We start from the raw sequence: 22830 nt of genomic DNA, 5'->3' as shown, positions 1-22830 counted from the left end.
TAAGATTTTGGCCCCCCTAGCGGCTTAGTTATTGTACTTCAGTGTAATTTCCGTTTTTTATGTCTCCTGTTCTTGACAAGCCAGGGTGTCACTTTTTGGGTGGAAGATGGCTCTTATGCACGGGAAGAAGTGACCTAAGCTTCAGCTATCAGCTATCAGCTTGAACTGGACCTGCATGGCGGTTTTGTTTTGAATGAGGGGTTGCAGCAATTGGCAGATCGTCGTGTTTTTTGGATGCAAGTAGCTTTACTGATGATTGAAATGATCAGATGACAATTATGCAAACTAATTTGCAAGATCAATGACGAAAATTTGATATTTGTAGCCTTTGGAAGTTGAAGTTAGCAATTGATGAGGAAATCCCACGTCATCGTGTGGCGCAATCGGTAGGGTGTTTCGCCCAGAACCGAGATGTTCCGGGTTCGACACCACTGCTAGGCCCCAATGTTGTGCCCTTGGGAAAGGCACTTAACACGAATTTCCTCACTCTACCCAGGTGTGAATGGGTACCTGACTTCGGTTGGGGAAGGTCGTATTGAGGTCATGATCACCTGCTGGCGCCGAATGGCAGCCGCCCAGACCCTTGCGATAGTTCCACAAAGTGCAAGTGTGGAGCAAATATGTATCTGCACTGGCTGCCATTGCACGGGTAATTTCTGACCAATAAACCATTATTATTATCATAAATCCTGGAATGGTCGTCTTGGTTAGGTAAGACTTTCGTACTTTGGACAACTTTTGCTTAGATGGAGAAGATGATCAACTTGTATAAGTTATGCAGATAAACAAACATATATGATACATCAGTAGTAAATGTTAGCTCCATTTGGCAAAGGTATGAGGTTGTGGAAATCTTGTTGCATCAAATCATGACCCGGCGTACAGAACGCTGCGCAGAACAGTAATGCGCATATGTGGGTCATCAGACCATCAGACTCCTGGTCTCGCTGCACGCTGCTGCTAAAGGTTGACCAAAGCAATGATCGACCGAAGTTCAAGATCACGGGTAATGACAGGACCCATGTAAATTGCCACATCAACAGGTGTGCACGTGTGATCTGACCTACTGTCTAATTGCCAGATCTCGTTACACTACTGAAACTGTAACTCCATAAAAGGTGACACGTTTGAGCGGAAGAATGGACGGTGTTTTGAACGTCAGAGGTCTGGTGTTAGCCGGTGTGGCTACAGGGGCGGCCGTGCTAGGCTATTTGGCAGGTAAAGTGTTCATATATTACGTTCATGTCAGGGTTTATCAACATAGGTTGGGAAATGAGATTTTAACCTCCTTTGTTTGGGATAGTCCCATCGACCTTGCACAGCGCGGGGTTGTCTACCCCTGACTCTCAAGTTCAGTGTCACCAGATGGGCATGTGTCACCTTTTGCACACTTATCCACCTGTCTAATTTGCTACAGACTGAGTGTGACTTAAGGTTTGCGGCAGTGTTATAAAACCATGGGGTTTGCGTAGGTAGACCATATAGGGTTGGTGGAAATGGTGGTCCAGTCCGGACGTCGGAAAACACGATCCAGTCTGGTTAGGGGGCGTTAACCTATAATCAAACCTCCTCTATCATCATTTTCCTTGAGATATTATCAGATTGTTTTTTTCCCTAATTTGGCAACTGAAAATTTTCTTAAATCTTAATACCCCTTAATTCCAAATGCTGCAGTGAAAATACACACACAGGTGACAGGTGTGTGTATCCAGTCCTATAATCTTGCTAAGTTTGTTAAAGAATGAACATATGGGTTTTACTGACGACATGAATGATCATATGGGAGATTGTGGCATCATTCGTAAATACATTTTGTATATCCTTTAGGTTTATATCAATTAAAGCCGTATTTGTGTTATATGTCTATCATTCACAAGGGATCGATTGTGTTAAGTGCAAAGAGAGAGACAATGACTATCTAGGCTTGATATCTTTTATTCAAGCTAAACAGTTGCTAAGTAGTTAGTGGCTGATACAGAAAACGCGCGCACTATGTGCATGGCGCACTATGTACGATGCACAGGAAGACACTACATGTGAAAACATAAACATACACATGAAAACATTAGACAATACTAACACTGGCATACCCTTGTTTACAAATTGATACTATATAATATCAAACATCCTTCTTACAGTTAATTGCTTTTTCATCTATTTGATAGCTTCCAAAAGCATGTTGTAACAAACACATGAACTACTTGACATTGATGTAGACTGTAAGTCACTTCTACACATTTGAAAATCATTTTGCATCACAATGTTTTGGGACACTTTGTAAACAAAACGGAAGAAATGAATAACACACTAAATAGTGATACATCACAGAAATATACCACCCGTGCTTAATACAGATAGTGCTCCGGGTTCTGACGGACAAAACTGCATTGGTTCATAGTTGATATTTAATCCTGTTTCTCCTAGTCCTACTTGTTCATACGCATTTGTTTGTTTCGCATAACCTGTAAACCGCATTTAGGCATAACACACCAGTATTGTACAGTAAGTACAAACTGCCAAGACAGGATTGTAAGGTTGCATCCACTTACACTGGGAAGGACCCGTTCATGTGTGTGTGTGTGTGGAGGGGGGGGGGGTACTTAAACGTACTTGAGGTGTGGCTCTCCTCAAACACCTCTGGCTTCACGTCTCATCTGAGAGGACGTCCCTAACCGAAGCTAGGCCAGTAGTACTCATTTTCACCTGAGTCTTGTAGTAAGTGAGAAAATAGGTGCAAAGTCAACAACCCTAACCTTAAGATTACTTCGCCACCTGCCTCTCTTTGCCACATTTGCTCTCTCTTTTGCCCACACCTGTAAAGGACTTGTACCTTTCTTGAAGTTCAATTAGACTTTTATCAGTTAGGGGCCTTTTGATCTAATGATTTTATCATTTGTAACCTTATACCTATGTGCCCAGAACTGGTTCCTATTTTCATTTGATAAAAATTAACATATTACAATGCTAGCTTTACAATTCTGCTGAGCTGAAATGCAAAGTATAAAAATACACAAAATATATATACCAGATATAATTTGAAAGCCATATACATGTACCTTAGATATCTTACAAAACGATAATGTTATGTTGTTTCAAGTTAACAACTTCGGTGTTGTCTCCGATTTTTAAAGACATGGTAAGTCTTATGACTACTTTTTGAAATATCGATGTCAGTAAAATCAGTGGAAAAACTATTGTGCGATCTTCCCTATATCTTTTCAGCCATGGGAATGGGGCCAGTGTGACCGTTATAAGTATCACTGCTGTTGGTTCCAGCTACACCCACAACATTGCCAGCCCTAGAGGACATTGGCCTTTCCTTTGAAGACATTTTTCTCCAAAGGATGATGGCAATGTCTGCTAAGACTTCCAAGATTTCCATGGCAGACAGACAGGACATCCCAACCCACAGACCCAACTGGCCACCGATGTCACCAAGTAGGTTCTCCACCTGGAAAAAAAGGAAAATATCAGTTCAAATCCTACAATGTGGATTTGTTGTTCTCTCCAAGCAGAGGAGGGGTTCCGGCTGGTTTTTGGCGCGGTTTTAGGCGTTTTTGTCGGGCTTTCTACTTTGTCTTGTTTTGTCTCTTCACAGAGGAAAAAAATGACAAAGTAGAAAGCCTGACAAAAACGCCTAGAAACACGTCAAAAACCAGCCGGAACCTCTCCTCTGCTTGGAGAGTAGATTCGTTGGGCATTGCAACTCACTGCCCACCAATGTCACCCAGTAAGCTCTCCAACTGAAGGAAAATGAAAGTACAGGACCAGTCTCTAATGTTTGATGCCAGAATGAAGCATCTGTATCCATATAGTCGGTATTACCGTCCTTTGACGTAACACACACCAGCTTCACAGGCACGCAGTGCGAAAGCAGCTGGTAAAATTACACCGAACGACCTGTTAGTGTTACGCCTGACCTTTCCACATCTAGACTGTTCTTTCAACCTATCTAATGAGGATGCTCCTACAGTACTTCATGGCAACGAGTTCCACTCTACGATAGTTCTATTCTAATAAAAGTATTACTAACATGATTCAGAGTTTGTCAACATGTCCTTCAGAAGCCTTACCTCGTATCCAGGGGTCTCAGTGATTAATTCGAAGTTCAAGGCTTCATAGTAGATGTTCACCTTCAAAAGGTTCCTCCTACAAAGGAAACAATACATGCACATTGAGCCATTTGTGGGTATTATTTACTAGTTAGTATTATGGACAATGTACACACGTTCTCTTCTATGCCATACAATGTATCATATTCTACTAATATCAAAGCCATTTGCAGTAATAAATGTTATATCCTCCTTGGCCACTTTTAATCACATTTCCTTGAGTAACAAATTGTTGTGTGAGTTCAAGAGATATTCTTCACGAAGTGGCATAAGTTCGACAGAAGTGTAATTGTTACACAATATCTGGAATTTAGTCATTATCAACAACTACAGAATCCCATCTGTACATTATTCTCCAATGGCAAGAAGTTCATTTGATAGTGTTGTACGTGTTGTTATTGCTGTTGTTGTTGCTGCTGTTTGTTGTAAAAGGTAAACATATGATTGACTCACCTAAACCTATCTGAATCGTCAAGGACTCCTGTGCCAGGACCACGTGTTCTTGTCTTCAGCTTGGACAACACTGTGTCCTGAATGAAACAAGAGCTTTTAAAAAAAGCTGGCGTTTCGGCTACGTTTATAAGTGTGAATTGTCTTTTCCCTTTACTTGAAGTAAAATCTGCCAGAGGAAGTCACTCAAGGGCTGTTCAGTCTATAAGAAAAATTGTCATTTTGGGAAATGAGTACTGTTTTAATAGAGAAAGGCAGATTGGGGAAAGCAATTTTGAAGTTACGTCACTTAACTTAAGTGCTTTTGAAAAAGCTGGTCTTGGCCTACAACTTGTACTTATTTGTAAAATGTATAATAGGCTCATTATAAAAGCTATCAATGTAATTATGTACATGGCACGCAATAAAACATAAAATTTGAAAAAGCACCATTGAATCATCAGAACTATGGTAATTAAGTGAAATAGAAGTTCATAACAGCTAAGGTTCTATCTAAAATGACTACCAAATGTCAAACAAATCAACAGCTACCTCATCCGTATTATTCTGGTTTCCGCATTTACAACATTTCTTCCTTATTTTCCTGGGTAATTTTGCTAAAATTCATGAAAATTCCCATAGTTTTGTGCCGAGGGGCGCCACTTTCCACGTCCGTGTTGTCTGAATGAAGTCGATACTGAACAATGGAGCATTTGCTACTGTAACAAAGAATCGCTGTTTTGCAAACAACATCAAGAGCCTCTGTTTACATCGGGGATAGAAGTTTAGTGGCGAGTGTTTTGCAAGAATCATCTTACCGCGCATAGGAGCCGCTGCACGGTATTTTCCATTACAATGAACAGAAAAATTCGAATGCCGGGTTTGGAATCCATGAAGTCCTGTTCATAAGACAAAGGCCTTGTATATATTAAATGAATATTTAAAAATAACAAATATAAAATATTTCTTTATTTATTAATGAAAAAAAATGATATTCATAAATATGATATTGATAGATTAATATAATATCAATATATATTTTTGATATTCAATATCTAAAAAGAAAAAAAAATCCACGCACGGAGACGAACCCGGATCTTCTGGGTCCGAAGTGCTTCGCGTTGCCAGATCGGCCAAGCTGCGGTAAGGAACTATTCACTCTGGACGTAATGCTATAACCTCACTATATGGTATCATTTATGCCGATTTTTGGTCGTTTTCTTGACGAAATCATTTTTTTTCTTCTGCAATCTTGTGGAATAGATGTAATATGGTCATTTTTCAGGATATCAAAGTCCGAAACCACAATGCAATGATATTTCCGAACAGTTGTAGCAGTTACATGCGGTCGCCGTCCTGTGTCACATGCAAATCTAGCCTGCCTGCATTTTCGTGCTCTCTTGCCATATAAGGCAACGGCTATACAAGGATTTGAGAACGTATTGCCATATAAGGTCTTATTGTGTGCGACACAGTGTTGAACCAAGCTTCCCTGGTTCCTTCCTTGAAGGTCCCTTGCTTGAAGGTAAAAGCCAGGACAATGCGTTCCGGCGCGCATGCGCCGAAACGCAAAAAAAGAACAGATGTGCATGTAAACGTCAGGCATTTTCGAGTGTTAAAGTCCTTTTTGTTTTTTTTTGTTTAAATAACTTATGGCCATGTTGATTTCATTATATGGATGAAATCGTCTAGGAACCCCAAAACTGATGCGAGCGTGCGGATAGGCAAAAAAAGTTGCCTTCTTTATGTGGGTGCTGTTAGGTGTTAGGTGGGTGCTGATTGGCTGGAAATTGATCATGCCATATCGTTTGCCAAATATGACAAGCTCATGAATATTTACGAGCTTGGTAGCAGGTATCCTTACCAGGTAAGAGTCAGCAGGCCATTCACCCAGACCTATTGACTTCCGAAAGACTCTGTCACTGGAGAAAAAAAGGAAAGATTTAACAAGTCTCTCTGAAATATCAGATTGCAATCAAGATATTCCAAAAGTAGGTAGACTGCGAAGATTCAGAAGTCTAAGTCTTCAATAGAAAGTTTCTACTATAGTGCTGAGAATATTCTTCCCCAAAACATAGAGGTCATCGAAGAAAATGTTTTAGCATAGAAATAACCATTGGAAACTCGAAATCAACATTCCATTTCCGTAAGTTGCAGAGAACTGGCAATCTGATCACGAATGCTCATGTCTGATAAAAGAACTCTGTCTTTCGCTGTCTGGCCTGTTTTCGGAGCAAACGGAGCTCCGCCACCTGAGTAATCGTTTGCACCCATATACGGTAGTTTTACGCGTCAGGGTGGTTAGCCTACCGAGTCAAACTACCGGGTGCCAAATATTAGCCTGGCGGCGGAAAGCTCATTCTATACCGAAGAGAGCCCGGATAATCCACGTCCACGTAGTGTTGAGGAAGCATCTAAGTAATCAGAACTTATAAGGTTCGATTTTTATCAAACAGAAGTATACTTACGAGCAGCTGGCTGGGCACTGGCAAGACAAGTTACCAGATGCTATACGCTGTTTAACTCCTTCCTCGCACTTTACTGAAACAACATTCAGAACCTTACTGAATTTGAAGTTATCGCAACGCAAATTGCAAATGAAGTTTATGTAGTGCAGGTACAATAAAGAATGTGGGAGGAAACAAAGTGTCCTTATGATGTCTTTATCCTAGTTCTGGCACCATATATACATTATGGTAACAGACTTTGGGCTCTCGTAGCGTTAAGAGCAGACAAGAAACGACAACGTAAGTTCTGACATGTACATATCAGGTTGGTTCAGATGTAGTAATTTATGAGAAGGGTGCTGATTGGCTGCAGTTGGAAATCGGCCATGCCATATCATTTGCCAAATAAGGCACGCTCGTGAATATTTACGAGGTCCAAGGGGGACTGGAAGAGACAGGAATCATGGTGATTGGCCAGGTCCATTATCTACAACATGTGCTGTTGGAGTCCCTAGCATGTGAGGAAATAATTCCTTACATGAACCGATGACTTGTCATACTAACCGACAGACGTTGAAGAATTGCAATATGTTGTCTGCGGTCGCCGCTTGTATGTGACATCAGCACAGCCGCAGATGCTGACCATGTGGTCCTGATGGCAGGTGGCAATACAGTTCTAGGGAAACAAACAAACAAACAAACATGCTTAGTCTTGTAGGGCCGTATGAGGGTTGATTTTTTCACGACTATGCCTAAGCTGATCGGATCACGTGCACCTCTACCTCATTGGTGGATTTTGTATTCTCCAAGCAGAGGTTTTGGTCGGAGGGTAGTAGTGGCCGGGTTTTTTTACGTTGGCTTCCCGTAACGTAAAAAACCCCGGCCACTACTACCCCCTGACCAAAACCTCTGCTTGGAGAATAGGATTTTGTAATGTAACGTTCCGTCGAAGTTTTGCAAACAGCCAATCAATGCAAAAATTTTCAACGGTCTCCTGATTAATGTGACACTTACTTTTGCTTCTACCTTCTACGAATTGATTTTCAAATAGATGTAGCTACCGTACTGCGGATACAGTCCTTGTCAATGGTGTTGTCACAGTTTGTTGTCAATGGTGTCAAACGAGAAAAAGTTGTTTGAGGAAGTTCACTCTCAAAGATGTGAATAGTTTACAGCATACAACAGCAGGTAAAAGGCGCTATCTATACAGACGGCTCACCTGTTGAGTATAACTCCCGGGGTAGAGGAGGTCGTGGCCCGCTCCTAGTGTGCAGTCTCCGTACAAGCCACCCAGTCGATTGATAGACGTCTTGAAAACAGGGAAGAGTTAACAGTCAAATTGATATATTCTATGGAGAAAACACTACATGCAAGGAAATGGGACAAACTAAATATTCTAAAATATGAATACATCATACGTACAAAATAAATCAAAGACGTTTAAAAAAGTCTTAGACCTTTAACAGAGACATTCAACCTTACATATGGTTGTAGAAGACTTGTACTCTTGTGGTGTCAATAGAGTTCTTTCTGCGCATTCTTCCGTGTATTTCAATGTAATTTACAATCTAGTATTTCACACGAAAATGGGATCGGGGATAGAAACATACAAATGGCGATATCTCATCCACAACAGCAAATATTATATTTACATTTCATCTCTCAGATATGTTTACAAAAATATAGCGTCGCGTGGCGTAATGGTAGGATGTTTGGTCCAGAACCCAGAGAGCCTTGAGAAAGGCACCTAACACGAATTCCCTCACTTTGCTCTAGCTTCGGTTAGGCACGTACCTCGAAATGTTAAATGGAGGTCCTGCGTTAAAGATCGTGAAAGAACCCATCACACTTATCGAAAAGAGTAGGGGACCTTCTCTTTTGATAGAGAAGGTCCCCTTCCCTGAATAAGTCTGTCCGGATATGCAGATTGTACTGTTTAATCACACTTATCGAAAAGAGAATGGGACATTCCCGGTGTAAGTGGATCAAATATATCTGTCCGGATATGCAGCTTGTACTGTATAGTACAAACCTGGTGTGTTACGCTATGAGGCGGCTTACCATGTATGCAATGCACACAAACAAACAAACAAACAAACAAACAACCGTACCAGTCGGAGTCCTGCCGACGTCAGGAACCCTGGGGGTGCATCAAACCCTTCGGACTCTGGGAACGGGAAGACGTCGTTGGAATGGATGACCACGCGTACACCTGCCTTCTCTGTTATGGTGGGGATGTAGTCTTCCTGTTCTATGTACAATATCAAGGACAGACCTGGAGGTACAAACAACATCACAAATCAATCTTTACTTCCGCTTAAAGTTAAGGTCCTCTCATGCTACTTGGTAGAGCCTATGGCGGCGCTCATCTCCGATTTGCAGCCCTTGGGCCACATAACGTTGTGCAAGTCGCGGTTTAATCAAACACGCACATCATAACTTCCACACTCTTTCCCAAGTACTGGGTGCTAAGCAGAGAAAGTATTACCGTTTTACCGTCTTTGGTCGAGGATCGAACTCACGACCTACTGTGTGCAAGGCGAACAGTCTACCCATTAGGTCATTGTATCTGCCTGTCGAGGGAATTTTTAGGAGCTTGGCTTGCCACTTCTTTGTGTCTTTTAGACAGCAGAAGACAAACTTACCACAATGGTACCATCCTATATAGACTAGTTTAAAACAACTTGATGAATGTAAGCTGTTAAGTTATCCTACGATAATATAATTATCTTCCACAAACTATATTTATTACTGAGAGGATGATGATAACGTGCATAGGTTGAGATAAGTGTCATAACTAGCGCTTTTAAACTAGCATTTCTAAACCTTATGACTAGATAAAGATAGCCTGCGTACCATCCTATTTTACACTCGCTATCCTGAAAAACTCGTAGCAAGTGTAGGAACCCCGGTAGTAACCAGATGGCACCCTGGCTGAAATATAGAAGCTTGGCAAGATGGCTGTATCGAATATTGCAGCTAGTGGGTTTGTCTACAGATGCATCTTTACCATGTAAAGGTCCTGCACTTGTAGAAGTTTCTATCGGTGTCCCTTGTTCCTTGTTGAAGGTGAAACAGTTTCCATAGGCACTATCCAGAAACTTTGTGAAATTCCTGTAAAAAAAATTGGACTTTATGTTTGGATCTCTGAAATGTTTTTACAAATTTGTAGAGACCGGGATAAACCTATCAATCCATATCTTGTTTTATTCCAAAAATACTAACTGGAACTTCAAAAAGGTATAACGTTAACTGACCAAATAGAGGGCTAGAAGAAAACTACGTTGAATCTATAGCTTGACAGGTCACACATTATGATAGGTCACAGTATTCATAAAAACGATCGTCAGAACCAGTGTGTGGTTCTCGGGGCAATGGTAGTATGATTAGTCAGGAAGGAAAACAATCAAGCAAACATCATAGGTCATCTTTAACCGCCGGATTCCTTACCCGGGGCAAGTCGTAAAGGAAGTGCTCCAACTGCATGTGACCTGTCCAGCAGCTTGAATGGTGGATAGACCCTCATAACCACATAAATTCATAAAAGGATTAGAGCGTCTGCCAGCTCAGAACTATGGGCAAGGACAGATTAGCATAATACTGGTAAAGAAATTCAAAAATTGTCTGTACTGGTTTTCATAGGAACATTATCAAACCATGCAGAATGGCTCAGATAACTGTAAGAAAGTTACATCATCCAAGGAGGTTTCTATCAGATAAGAGCCCTTGGATAATCAAGACAATACTATCTACAACTTTCAGGTTTTGAAAAATCAGCCTTGTTCAAATTTTCAAATCAACCCTGTCAATGTATTGTCAGAATATCTAACTGTAACTGCGTTTCCAATTTGAAAATGTCTTTCCCACATTAGCTTTGGTAGTTGTGTGTCTAGAAATATGACTTGTAATTTTGGTGTCTACCTTGTAGTCTAAGAAACCAGTATAGACTGTGGCTCTGTAGAACTGTACACAGAACTGCCAGCCAATGTCTCAAACTAAACTACACGCCAGTTGTCATTATTTTATTTGTGGGCTAAGTGTCCTTCTTGATGAATAGCAAGACTTTAATTTCTGATATCTGTTGTTATTTCAAACACAAGTTGAAGAGTAACTTGTACTTGGTAAACTGTCTCAGGCAGGCCTCCACTGATGTGCACTGCACGGCTGCCAGCAGCACACTGAAGCCTATAGTTTACATTATCCAGCCTTTATATAGCTTTACTGGGGTCTTTAACCGTATGAGATAATGTAAAATACCAATATAAACGTACCCCAAGCGCACAATATGGTGTCAGAAGTGGGATACTAACGAACACCACCATTCAATAAACAACATGCAGCAGGAAGGTTTTAACCCTCTTAAAAGAAGGGAATATATATACATATATATATATATATATATATATATATATATATATATATATATATATATATATATATATATATATATATATATATATATATATATATATATATATATATATATATATATATATATATATATATATATATATATATATATATATATATATATATACTGTATATAGAAATACCTGTGTGAGCATGGTCTTCCATCAAACTGACATTCCTGGATGAGGTCACGTGCTTGGTGACCGAGGGAATAGCGCATGGATTCGTTCAGTTGTACGAGAAGTCCCATGAAAGAGTTGAGTGTTTCAAAGTCACCGTGGTGGGCTTCGTAGTCATAATCGTCATCGTCGCTCTGGGAAAGAAAGAGTGTGTGGGGTTGAGGTCAGGGTCAGGGTCAGGGTTAAGTTAGCCTCCTCCCAAAATCGTCTCAGACTTCTGCTTGAAAATTACCACGCCCCACGTCTCCCCTCAGGTATACTGGAACGCCTCAAAGCAGTGTTGGGGCGAATATTTGAGAAATTGAGAGGGGTAGAAATTTGGCATGACACCGAGTGGGCTTGATAAGCCTTAATTGGTCAGGCTTGCAGTCGCCGCGCCTACATGTGCAGCCCCGGGGGAGACCGGTAACCAGGTTACAAAAAGTGGAGATCTTTCATTTCACGTACACTTCAATTTCAAGAAGAGCTACTATTTGTTTTAAGGATGTAAACAGCCGGCGCAGTGGCAACCGATACGATTCTCAATAGATATCTAAAGACCACGATTCTTTATCAGCACTTCGAACTGTTGATGACATAATGACACATACTTATAGATCACTGATCGGTCCATTACAGTAAACGTCACCACAACAGATTGTACTTTTGCACGCCTGAAGTACGGGCCAAACAGGTGTCTTGTGTTGACAATACCTGATGGGACGTTGCAACCCGTCCCTGGATGTTCTCATAACGTGCACGTGATCATCCACTATAATTGATGAACCACACGCCACTGAGAAATTAGGTTCGCCGTTTGACATTAATGCAGCATTTGTTTGTGAATGTTTGACTACACATTCCTGAGTTGTTTCTTAAAAAGGAAAGCCGTGTTTAACACAAGGAAAATATTCGCCCGAGGCGTAGATTATACTGTTTACTGAACCAACTGAAGAATACGCTTACTTGGAATTTACCAATGTAGCTGGCCAGGTCACTAACACCGGGGGGTAAAAATACGGATTGCCGGAGGCTTATGGTTCGTCACTAGGCCTTGAGATAATGAGGCCTACGTTGATCAAATCAAATTGAGAACGTTCAAATAGACATTGATATAACGTTATCTAGTGTCCCTCAATAGTGGCCCTCAAAGTCCGATTTTTGAGTCGACTTGGACTGTGCAGAGAGAATCCTAGGCCGGGTTGCAATAGAAATTCCTTCTGCCAGTTGGATACGGTCTTTGCAACCGTTGGGTCTGCTTGGAGACTAAATGATGCCGACAGTGTAACAGATACTCAACATCTGCTGACCTTGATGGCATTAGACAGCATAGCGCTGTGCTTTGCGGATGTCACCCTACAGAAACTGAAGGATGTGAAATCGTATTTCAATTATTGGCAAGAATAGCTGTTCATCTGTTATCACTACGACAAAAAATAACGCTATTCCTTCATGCCCAATGCATAGTGTTTAAGTTTCTAAAATCTGTTTAGGTTCATTGACTCACGGTCACGTAGGAAGAGCACTCCCATGTGTCACGGGGCTTAAAATATGACCGGATGTTTACTTGGATGGTACAGCCAGGTACAAACAAGTCAGTGTCACCTGGACGTAAAGACGGATATTACTCATCATTGGATTGTCCCCTGGATTAGGCCAATGTGGCCTGCGGCACAAATGATAATCACTTCTTACCATGGTAACGTTAACCCAAACAAACAATACATTCCCAAAGCCGGAGCAACCACTGATAATGAGTTTTAGTCTGCTTTAAACATTGGGTGTGTTGTCGAGGACAGGTCCTCCATAATCATTTCGATCTATTTTGCTCGAGTGAACTGTGCGAACTCCATGACACATGGGTTCACAGACTAAAGCTAGTTCACAAGGCATTGGGAAAGAGGATGTCCCTGACTGTTGTTTTCAACCACCTTCCTGTCATCGTAGGCAAATTGTTCTGACATTGAGAACGTCCTTGCCCTGCTAAAATGGATATCCGCTCACCATTTTGGTATACTGGGGAGAAATGTTGGGTAAAAGATATGCGTCATACCGGCCCTTCATTAAGAGCACATCATCGTACGTATAATTTTTGGTTTCTTGTAGTTTTTTGTCGGGGCTAGTCAACATCGAACGTAACGCTAGCTTACCTAAATCCGACACGTTTTTCGGTAAGAGTTTATTGACACCGATCTGGCAAAATAATAAAGCATCATTCTTTCTGTTAAATGCTGATACCATTGATTACCTTTGTCACTTATGATATACATGTTATGTTTTTCTCTAGTCCTGTAGATACAAAAATATTGCAATTTTAAAAAGACATCCCGTCTCGTTGAGAACGACGGGTTTTTTTAATGGGGGTAGCCGTTTCAGCGGGTAGAATGCTTCTCAAAAATTATCTTGTCACTAATCATCTTTACAAAGCAAAGCAGCTGTTTTGCCTTTCTTGGCTTCAACACAGTGCTAAAGATATAAACTTGTCTAAATTGAATCACGACAAAACGGCCGTCAAGTGCCACACGGCCACCTCGCAAGCAACGCTTTGTTCCTCAGTGAACAACACCTTAATTGAAATCATATGCCAGGTATGTAGCAACTTACCGAACTCTGCGCTGTACTTGTAGGCGCTTGTGTAGTAACTGTCTGCGAGTTTGATCCATTCGAAGCTGGTTGCGGTATGAAGCCAGCGTTTTGAAAGTCCGCGTCCCCGAACTTGACTAGCTGCGAGAAGCGAAGAGGGTTGGCGTTACAGATCGTCACCGCAGGAAACTGCAACTCCGACCACAGGATCTTGACGTCAGTGTTGACAGGGTACAGTATATACTTGTTCACGAGCGCCTGGGCTTGATACAAGAAGTAAGAGAATGATGCCAGGAACAGACATGTCCAGAATAGTCGGCGGAACCACGACTTGGTGGTGACGGCCCGCGGGATGCCATGCGCCGAGGTGTCCTCTCCGTACTTCCGCAGGGTTGCACGCACGCTGTGTTTCTTCGCTACCATTTTGCCAAGCCCAGTTTCGTTCTGTGATAACACGGCGTTCGTTATGTCCACAGTCAGCACACGGTGCAACAAGCTTAGGCCCTCTTGATTCTTTCACTGAACTATTACCGAAAGCAAAGCTGTCTGTGTTTGTCTGCTCACCAAGGTAAACAAAGGAAAATCCGACCTCGAATGTCTTCCGATCTGCCTCGCGTCTCAAACGTAGCTCAGGTCTTTAAGGGCTACCTTGGAAACTAAGACGTGATAGTTAAACAACTCTAGACTGCTGTTATTCAGAAGAAGTCTAGAATGACTGATTCGAAAATGTCTTGAATGTGCGACTAAAAACGTGCGATATCCGCGGCTTCTGGGAATAGTCAGGTATAATAAGGACAGACTGGAAAGACGAGGTGCCTTAGGATGACATCAGACTAATTCGACTGGCCCCACCCCCACAAAAGACACTACGACCAATAAGGCAGTTAACTGTTAACATTATCATTTTTCTGCATATTTCATTGGGCACGTTTGTTTTTCGTTTTTGTTTCCAAAAATGAAGGTAAAATTGATTCTAGATTCTGTTAACGTGGGAACCTACAATGATTCCGTAAGAAAATAGCAGTCATGCAATGACAAGGATTTGTACAAGGTTTATCGTAAACTGTTTATGATATAACGAAAGTCTGAACAAAGTATTTCTGTCGCTACTAGTCATACCAGCCGTCTTTTATCATCTTTATGGTGGCAACATCAGGCTATTGACCTGATTTTTGGGAAAGAAAAAAAAACACCAAGTATAAGCCAGGATTTACCGACCATTCCACAGGGAACAACGTCTTTGAAAAGAGTGCGACAATCGTGCATACAACATTGTACTAGTGTTTGTGATCACATTGATGGAACTGTTCGAGCAGGATTTTTCGACCTTTATACAAGCAGCAAATGTATTCGAAAAGAGGTCACCGAAAAACTGTGACTGTACCAGTACAGTCCTGTCACGTTATAGTCCCTTGGGACAATCGTGCATACTTCTAGGATATGTGATCATAAGGCACATTGATAGAACTGCTCAAGCACAACGAATCTAGTTGTCTTGCTATTTTCCGGAAGAATAGCAACACCTTGTCTTCCGATGTCTTTTTCCTTTAGCTATGACCAGAACACATTCATGGGGATATGGTAATCCATGGCAACGTCCTTGGGTATTAGCAACCATAGACCTGTCGGTAGCATCAGAGAATAGATAGTGAGAACAGATAGTCAGCATTGTTTGCAAATGACAAATTTACTCTTATGATTACATGGCAAATGTACACCGTTATGCCAAAGTGTACTCTCCAAGCAGAGGTTGGTGGGGATGATTACCTTCTTATCATATGCCCCATTTTCTCTCAGCTCGTCAGAAAATGGGGCAAATGGTGAGAAGGTACGTTTTTCATATCATCCTAGTCTTGTCAACAACTGTGGCCGTGAGTCCGATGTGACTGTCCTCAACCAATGGTCCTCAATTTGACGTCCTATCACGGGACGTCCCTAACCAAATGTAGATACTCATTTTCACTTGAGTAAAGTGAGGAAATAAATTTGTGTCAGCTGTCTAGTACCCTTCCCAATAAAATAGGTAACAATTAAGCCACACGGCGCTATTTGAAACTGTTTCTTGTCACAACAGGTGTATCGTAGCTAATGATTGGGTCCCAATTGCTCCGGTGAAAGTGAAAAAACAGCCCGTGAACTACCTGGCGGGGCCCTTTTTTTCAATGGGGACCGAAGTATTAGTTGGCAACTGTCACGCGACGCTTCCTCCTACGGATCTTTTACTTCTTATTCTAAGGATTAACTTGTCATCTATATTGTCCATAATCCCAAATGATGAATGATGTTATGTGAAACTTTGCTAAGGCATATAGAAAGATAACGTTGTATTTCGGCCCTGGAAAAAAGTGTAATGAATTAGGGTAGAGATTCTCTTTTTTCCTAGATTTCGGCCGAAGTGATCCATGAAATACAGTTTAACAGTGTAGAAATTAAATGCATCAGTATACTGGTATTTGAAACATCATCTTGGAATTATACAGATATACGTTGTACAAGTACTTTGATAAACTGAACAAAGAAGTACAATGTATGATACACATTCTCACATCCACTGTTTAAAGCTTTAATCTCTTCATGAGTGGGAAATACAGGAGGTCTTTTATGACTCTTGCCAGCGGTCGACCAAAATGATGCTAGGGTCGGGAGGTTTTTGCTGGGGTTGGTTGGGTAACGGGAAACACAAAATGTCCCGCCTAGGGCTAAGCATGTAGCTTAGGACACAAGGGTCTTGCAAACCCCTGTTATAAGAACGATAATACGGGATGATATACATGTAGATGTATACGGAAGATAAGGGCGTCATAAGAAATCTCCCATACATCAAATGGAATAAATCCTTATAGAATATTCATAATTCCCTACTGATTGGAAATTAGACATGAATTTTAAACCCGGATGAATATTTGAATCCTGCTTTTTTACTTGACCATCAAGAGAGAAAAGAACTAGTATTGTTTTTGATGTTTGAATGTACACTGTTGTTACTACCATGCTGTTTTAAAACGTCAATTTATAACGTTAGATCGCGTATATGCTACAGTAGAGATGAACACCGTGTATGTAACTAGCAAATTAAGAAGTAACTAGAAAGGCCGTCATTTGCCCCTGAGCAAATACAACATGTTTAGCCATACTCCTCCCCATGCAAGAAGTGGGCTGTCCCAAAATAACACCTGGGCAAATCGAAATATTAACTGCATGTAGAAAGGCAACATTTGCGAGAGCATTATACTTCGACAATCTCCCTCCTGATGCATAAATGGACTGTTCCAAAATCACCCGTACAAAAACTCTCTCTACAAGTTCTGCGAGACCCCAAGAGCTTCTTACTGCAAAGGCTTGCGTGTGTTCCTGCAATATGACCTCAGGTAACCTAAATAGAACAGTGTTCTTTGGCCAGTAGCAAATGGAACGCGGGGATCCTTAGATAGAACATGGATTCCTTGGCCAGCAGCAAATAGAACATGGAACGTGGATACCACTTTTGGCCTGTTTTTGGTCTGAAAATGGGTCCAAAAGTCCCCAAAATGAAGCATTCTGAAGTGATGTACACCAGAAATGTGATTGAAGTCCTGTAGGGACATGTTCAAGGCACCCTTGTACCGAATTTCAGGTGACTTGCTTGCAATACCAGGGCACAGGAGCCTAAAATATAAAAATTGTCTAAAAATGCCCCAAAAAACATCCATAAAAATGTTTTTAAGGCCTGTTTCGATAGAAATGAAAAATCGCCTAAGGGTATTTGCCATCTTTACCTACATGCCAAATTTCAGGTTGTTTGGCCCAAAAATGACGGAGTAGATTCCATTTGAAGATTTGGCAGGAGGAGAAGAAGAAGAACGTGAACAAAAACAATATGTTGAGCCATACTAGGTATGGCTAAACATAACTAGAAAGGCAACATTTGCATGAGCAAATGCAAGATGTATCGCCCATTTCCCCCCCATGCATGCAAAAAGCGACTGTTCTAATGCAAAAATGGAGCATTCCAAAATAACGTTTAACTGTTATAAAGTATGACCATGTAATGACCATTGTCAGAAAAGTTCCTGACAGAGAACTGTGGATTCCTAGACAAACTGTTGCCAAATTTACCATCGATGAAAGTGTTGGTCTGAAGCAGGGACAGCTTGTCATTCCTGCTTTCACAAAGGGGAAGGCACAGCAAGATCCATTTGACGTAGAGAAATCAAGGGGTATTGCCAATGTGCGAATCCATGTGGAAATAGATATTGGTCTGTTGCGTACGTAGGAAGTATACTTTCTTACAGGGAACTATTCCAACAGATTACTTAGTGTGTCGTGAGTCCAAAGTACCGTTGATTGACAGAATCATCAGTCTGCTCAGCACTTGTAAATTTCTGCCCGCCAATTGTACCTTTTGATTAGTTTCCATTCTATCCATTGTTTAAGGCAGACAGAAACAAGAATCTAGAATGCTGAGGGAAACAAATAAGACCGCTTTGCTAGCAACAATTATTTTTGTGACCTCCTTCGAACAGTATTGATAAGGGTATGGTATATATTATGAACCTGAAGTGAATAAATACCTACTAAGAACAGTTTTTGTGACAGAACTCATAATTTATTTGAAGACTAGAAAAGATTAACTCTAGATACTTAACTTCAGAAAAGTAAAAGGAAAGGTAAAACAAGCTGCTGAAAGCAATAACATACAGATAACACAGCTAAACTTGTCCACTGTGGTTCAATTTGCTTGAACATTACATGTAGGTCAAAATGTTCAAACCATACCACTGCATCAATGTTAAAGTTTGACTGGTATATTCACATATGGCTCTCTCATGCCAAACTGTTAAGAAGATACTTGCCAGTACCCTATGATCTGATATGAAAATTAAAAAATAACATAATTACTAAGTCATTAGAATGAAATAGCATAGAAGTATACTTAAAGCAATAACATACAGATAACACAGCTAAACTTGTCCTCTGTGGTTCAATTTGCTTGAACATTACATGTGGGTCAAAATGTTCAAACCATACCACTGCATCAATGTTAAAGTTTGACTGGTATATTTACAAATGGCTCTCTCATGTCAAACTGTTAAGAAGATACTTGCCAGATATCTATTAGAACAAGTTACTTGCCAGATATCTATTAGAAAAAAATTCATAGTACCCTGTGATCTGATATCATGAAAATTACAAAATAACATTGGCAATGAAATAACATAGACAGAAGCATGTTTATACAAAAAGGGCTGGGTCTTCCAAAGTCAGGAACATGCTGATTGACCCTTCCTTAAGAGTAATAAGACACTTCAGTAAATGGGGAAGCATCCTAGGTACAATGTATGTCAAACGTTACAGTGCTTGGATCGGTAGCAAAAACTAAACATACAGCAAATGCTATTGAAAATACACCACAGTCACTACCGTTTGTCTGTTCCTTCACCTCTTCACTAACCGCATCGTAATATAAACTATCAGTATCATACAACTTTGCCCTACCAGGTTAGCAATCTATTGTACTCACACACACCCAATGACCTTGGCCTGTATGCAATATTTGTATACACTTTGTGTTCACTTTGTAGAGATCTGCCATGTGGACTTCAGGGTTGACTGTAGAGGCTGTGCCAAGTTGCTATGGAAGACTGTACGGGATTGCGGAAAAAAGCTGGCCCTGTCTACCTGGCCGGTCTAACCTGGCTGTCTACCTTTTTTGGGCCCCAAGGGTATGCATGGGGGTTTGGGCTTTAATGGAATTTCCTTGAGAAAAAAATGGGTCAATGCAATTCCAGATGTGTGTGAGCTGGATGGAAGACAATGCCTATTGGGTTGGGACGGGGGTGTATGTGAAGCTGGTGAAGCAATTCCACCAAGACTGGAAAAAAAAGTTCCTGAAATGTTAAACAAAATTGAAGTAGAAAGTAATACAAGGAAGCAAATAAAACTGGTAGGATGAGCCAGACAACAATAGGACCTTTGTTTGTCACAACGGCTAAATTCACAAAAGATGTCTGACACTCCTAGGGGTTACTGTAGCTCAGAAACTGACGAAATCTTTAGCAGCTGCTGCTCTTGCAAATCATCCTATCAGTTTTCTTTGTTTATCCTGTACCCCATCACACCTCTTCTATCTAGTGTAACAATCCTAGTACATATTATTGTATACTTAGATGTTTGTTTATCAATAATAGATTTTCTTCCAGTGTTGGTGGACTTGCTCATAACTGTCCCTATCCTCCAACAGTATGATCCAGCCCACCCATCATCATTACCCATCATCACCCACCCACAGCTGGGATTGCTACTGACCCAGGTTTTCCTCAAGAAAATTCAAACATATGCAAAACCCCTATGCATGCCCTTGGGGTCCAAAAAGGGTAGATAGCCAGGGTAGACAGGCCAGGTAGACAGGGCCAGCTTTTTCCGCAAACCCAGACTGTACCACTAACAGAGGCTCCAATTCACCCTGCCCTGTGTCTGAAAAAGCCAGGACCTTGTGCTTGTGTCCTAGTGTCTTTTTCAACTGTGCCAATCTGCTCATCTGATAGATCAATCTTTTAAGACCTCTAAGCACTTACGAAATAGCTCATGATAGATTGTCAGATTGAAATAAGTCGGATACTACAGGTATGTCACAGCTTCTCATGACAAACTGCCCTGCATATGGCTTAATCAAACTGAGTGCCACTGCTTTAGAACCACACTTATTAAGTTTCGCATACATTTCATTAATCTCTTCTGCTGTGGGGAAACTGTCCTCTGCTACCTCAGTCTTCTCATGTGATGGCGGGACACTGCCTAATGTGGGAGTGAAGGAGTCAATTTTGTGGTAAAGTTTTTCCCTCTGTCTTTTTGCTGAGGTGAAGTCAATGTCTCTCACTCTTGCATATGGAACTGCCTTGGCATATGTGGGAAGAATCCAGGAACATATCACTTGTGTACATGCCAGGTTCCCATTGATTCTTGTCCAGCATTCAATATAGAACAGCACACTGGACCAGCTTTGCAGCCAGCCCAGCTTTGCAGTGACAGTGTGCAGAGATGACGGCTCCATCTGTCTGGACTATCAGCCATACGTTGGCAGGGGCGTTGTTCATTCGCTGAGAGTGTCGAACTTTTGCAACCACCGCATACTTCCCCGCAATGAGCTTTCCCTTCACTTCTGCTACAAAACCTGACACGACATGCTTATACGACTCCAAACTTTTGTAGTTCTTTAACTGGTCATTAGTGTAATAACTTGTCTGAAGGACGAGGTAAATGAACAAGTCTGACTGTTCCACAGGCGGCAAACATTGACGGTCAAATTGATGACTCGGAACAGTCACTGTGTCTATGTCAATGATGGCAATTTTGTCAATATACCGACGCTTGACATGGTTTTCCAAACTCAAGGCGTACTCTGACAGAACTTGTATGTTCTTGGTATGGGGAGAGGGCAACGTCTTGATTCAGCACCTAAAACACATGGAATAAAAGAAAGTTTCATCAGATACAGAACGTTACGATAGACTTAATATCACTTTACACAGTCCAGGTACATGTACATGTATAATACAAGATGGGCAGTTGTGTGGCCCAGTTGTTTTGGAGCCGCACGAGAAACTAAGGGACTGTGCACACACACACAGGACACACATGCACAATTAATCTTCTTCTTTTTGTCAGTCAGCCCCAGTCAGTCATTCAATCAGTCAGCCCCACAAAATATTACAGATCTTAGCATAGAAAAATTAGCGTCAAAATGGTTTAATTCCTACTGACACTTGTCCCAATCAACAAATGTTCTGTGGGATGTTACTCCGAAAAAGATTCAAACTTACGGGCAAGCCTACAAAAAAATATAGGGCTTGTGTCATGCTACGTAAACAAACACCGAAAAACTTTTGACAAACAATCAAAATTATGCCGTCCAAATACTGTTTTATTTACATCCAAAACGATAACATGCTACTATGTGCAATCGTTATGGGATTCCATCAACCAGTATTTGGGGTGTTAAAAAGTGATGATTGATTCCCAGCCGCAGCGAAACCGAAACGTACTACGTAATTACACAAACAAATTCTTCGGGTCCGTGTATTCACCGAAATAAGGGAAATACGGGAAATACACGAAATACACGTCCGAAATACACGAAATACACATGAAGATGGCTGAAATCTACCGAAATACAGTATGATTTGATGTGTTAACATCACAGGTTGCTATATGACGTCTTAAAATAATATATTTATAGCCCTGGCGACAAGAAAATGACAAAAAATACTTCGCGATCCCGTCGCCGCCATCTTTCTTACCATACACCATGATGTTTGTTTTTCAGTGGTGTCTTCTTATGTGTCATTTACACAAAAAGGGTGGTAAAATGTACCGACATACAGTATGATTTGATGAGCAAACATCACAGGTTCCTTTATTTCGGCATAAAATAATATATTTATGGCCCTGGTGACAAGAAAAGGACAGAAAATACTTCGCGACCCCGGCCGGCCGCCGCGTCATCTTTCTTACCGTACGCCATGATGTTTGTTGTTAGTGGTATCCGAGTCATTTACACGAACATGCTTGTAAAATGTACCGACATACAGTATGATTTGATGAGCAAACATCACAGGTTGCTTTATTTCGGCATAAAATAATATATTTATGGTCCTGGTGACAAGAAAAGGACAGAAAATACTTCGCGACCCCGGCCGGCCGCCGCGTCATCTT

At 41.1% G+C, this 22830-nt stretch overlaps 1 protein-coding gene across 1 annotated transcript; it reads right to left on the bottom strand.

Annotated features, from left to right (window-relative positions):
* Positions 1-1919: 1919 nt before the first annotated feature.
* On the bottom strand, positions 1920-14955 carry LOC136428469 (amiloride-sensitive sodium channel subunit alpha-like). Its single transcript, XM_066418010.1, has 11 exons — positions 14161-14955; positions 11542-11711; positions 9999-10102; positions 9100-9263; positions 8208-8297; positions 7553-7664; positions 7010-7082; positions 6406-6463; positions 4566-4642; positions 4074-4149; positions 1920-3451 (listed from the first exon to the last, which is right to left on the bottom strand). The coding sequence occupies exons 1-11, from the start codon at positions 14560-14562 to the stop codon at positions 3209-3211; spliced, it is 1569 nt and encodes a 522-aa protein (XP_066274107.1). The 5' UTR covers positions 14563-14955; the 3' UTR covers positions 1920-3208.
* Between the last annotated feature and the right edge of the window lie 7875 nt (positions 14956-22830).

Source organism: Branchiostoma lanceolatum, chromosome 2 (genome assembly GCF_035083965.1).
Source record: "Branchiostoma lanceolatum isolate klBraLanc5 chromosome 2, klBraLanc5.hap2, whole genome shotgun sequence".
Taxonomy (NCBI): Eukaryota; Metazoa; Chordata; class Leptocardii; order Amphioxiformes; family Branchiostomatidae; genus Branchiostoma; species Branchiostoma lanceolatum.
This window is presented reverse-complemented; position numbering and strand designations above follow the sequence as displayed.

Coding starts and splice junctions, on each gene's coding strand:
- LOC136428469 (XM_066418010.1), bottom strand. CDS start 14,562: ATGGTAGCGAAGAAACACAGCGTGCGTGCAACCCTGCGGAAGTACGGA. Junction 6,464..7,009: donor CAGTGCCCAGCCAGCTGCTC/GTAAGTATACTT, acceptor TTTTTTCTCCAG/TGACAGAGTCTTTCGGAAGT. Junction 4,643..6,405: donor GGCCTGCTGACTCTTACCTG/GTAAGGATACCT, acceptor TGTTTCATTCAG/GACACAGTGTTGTCCAAGCT.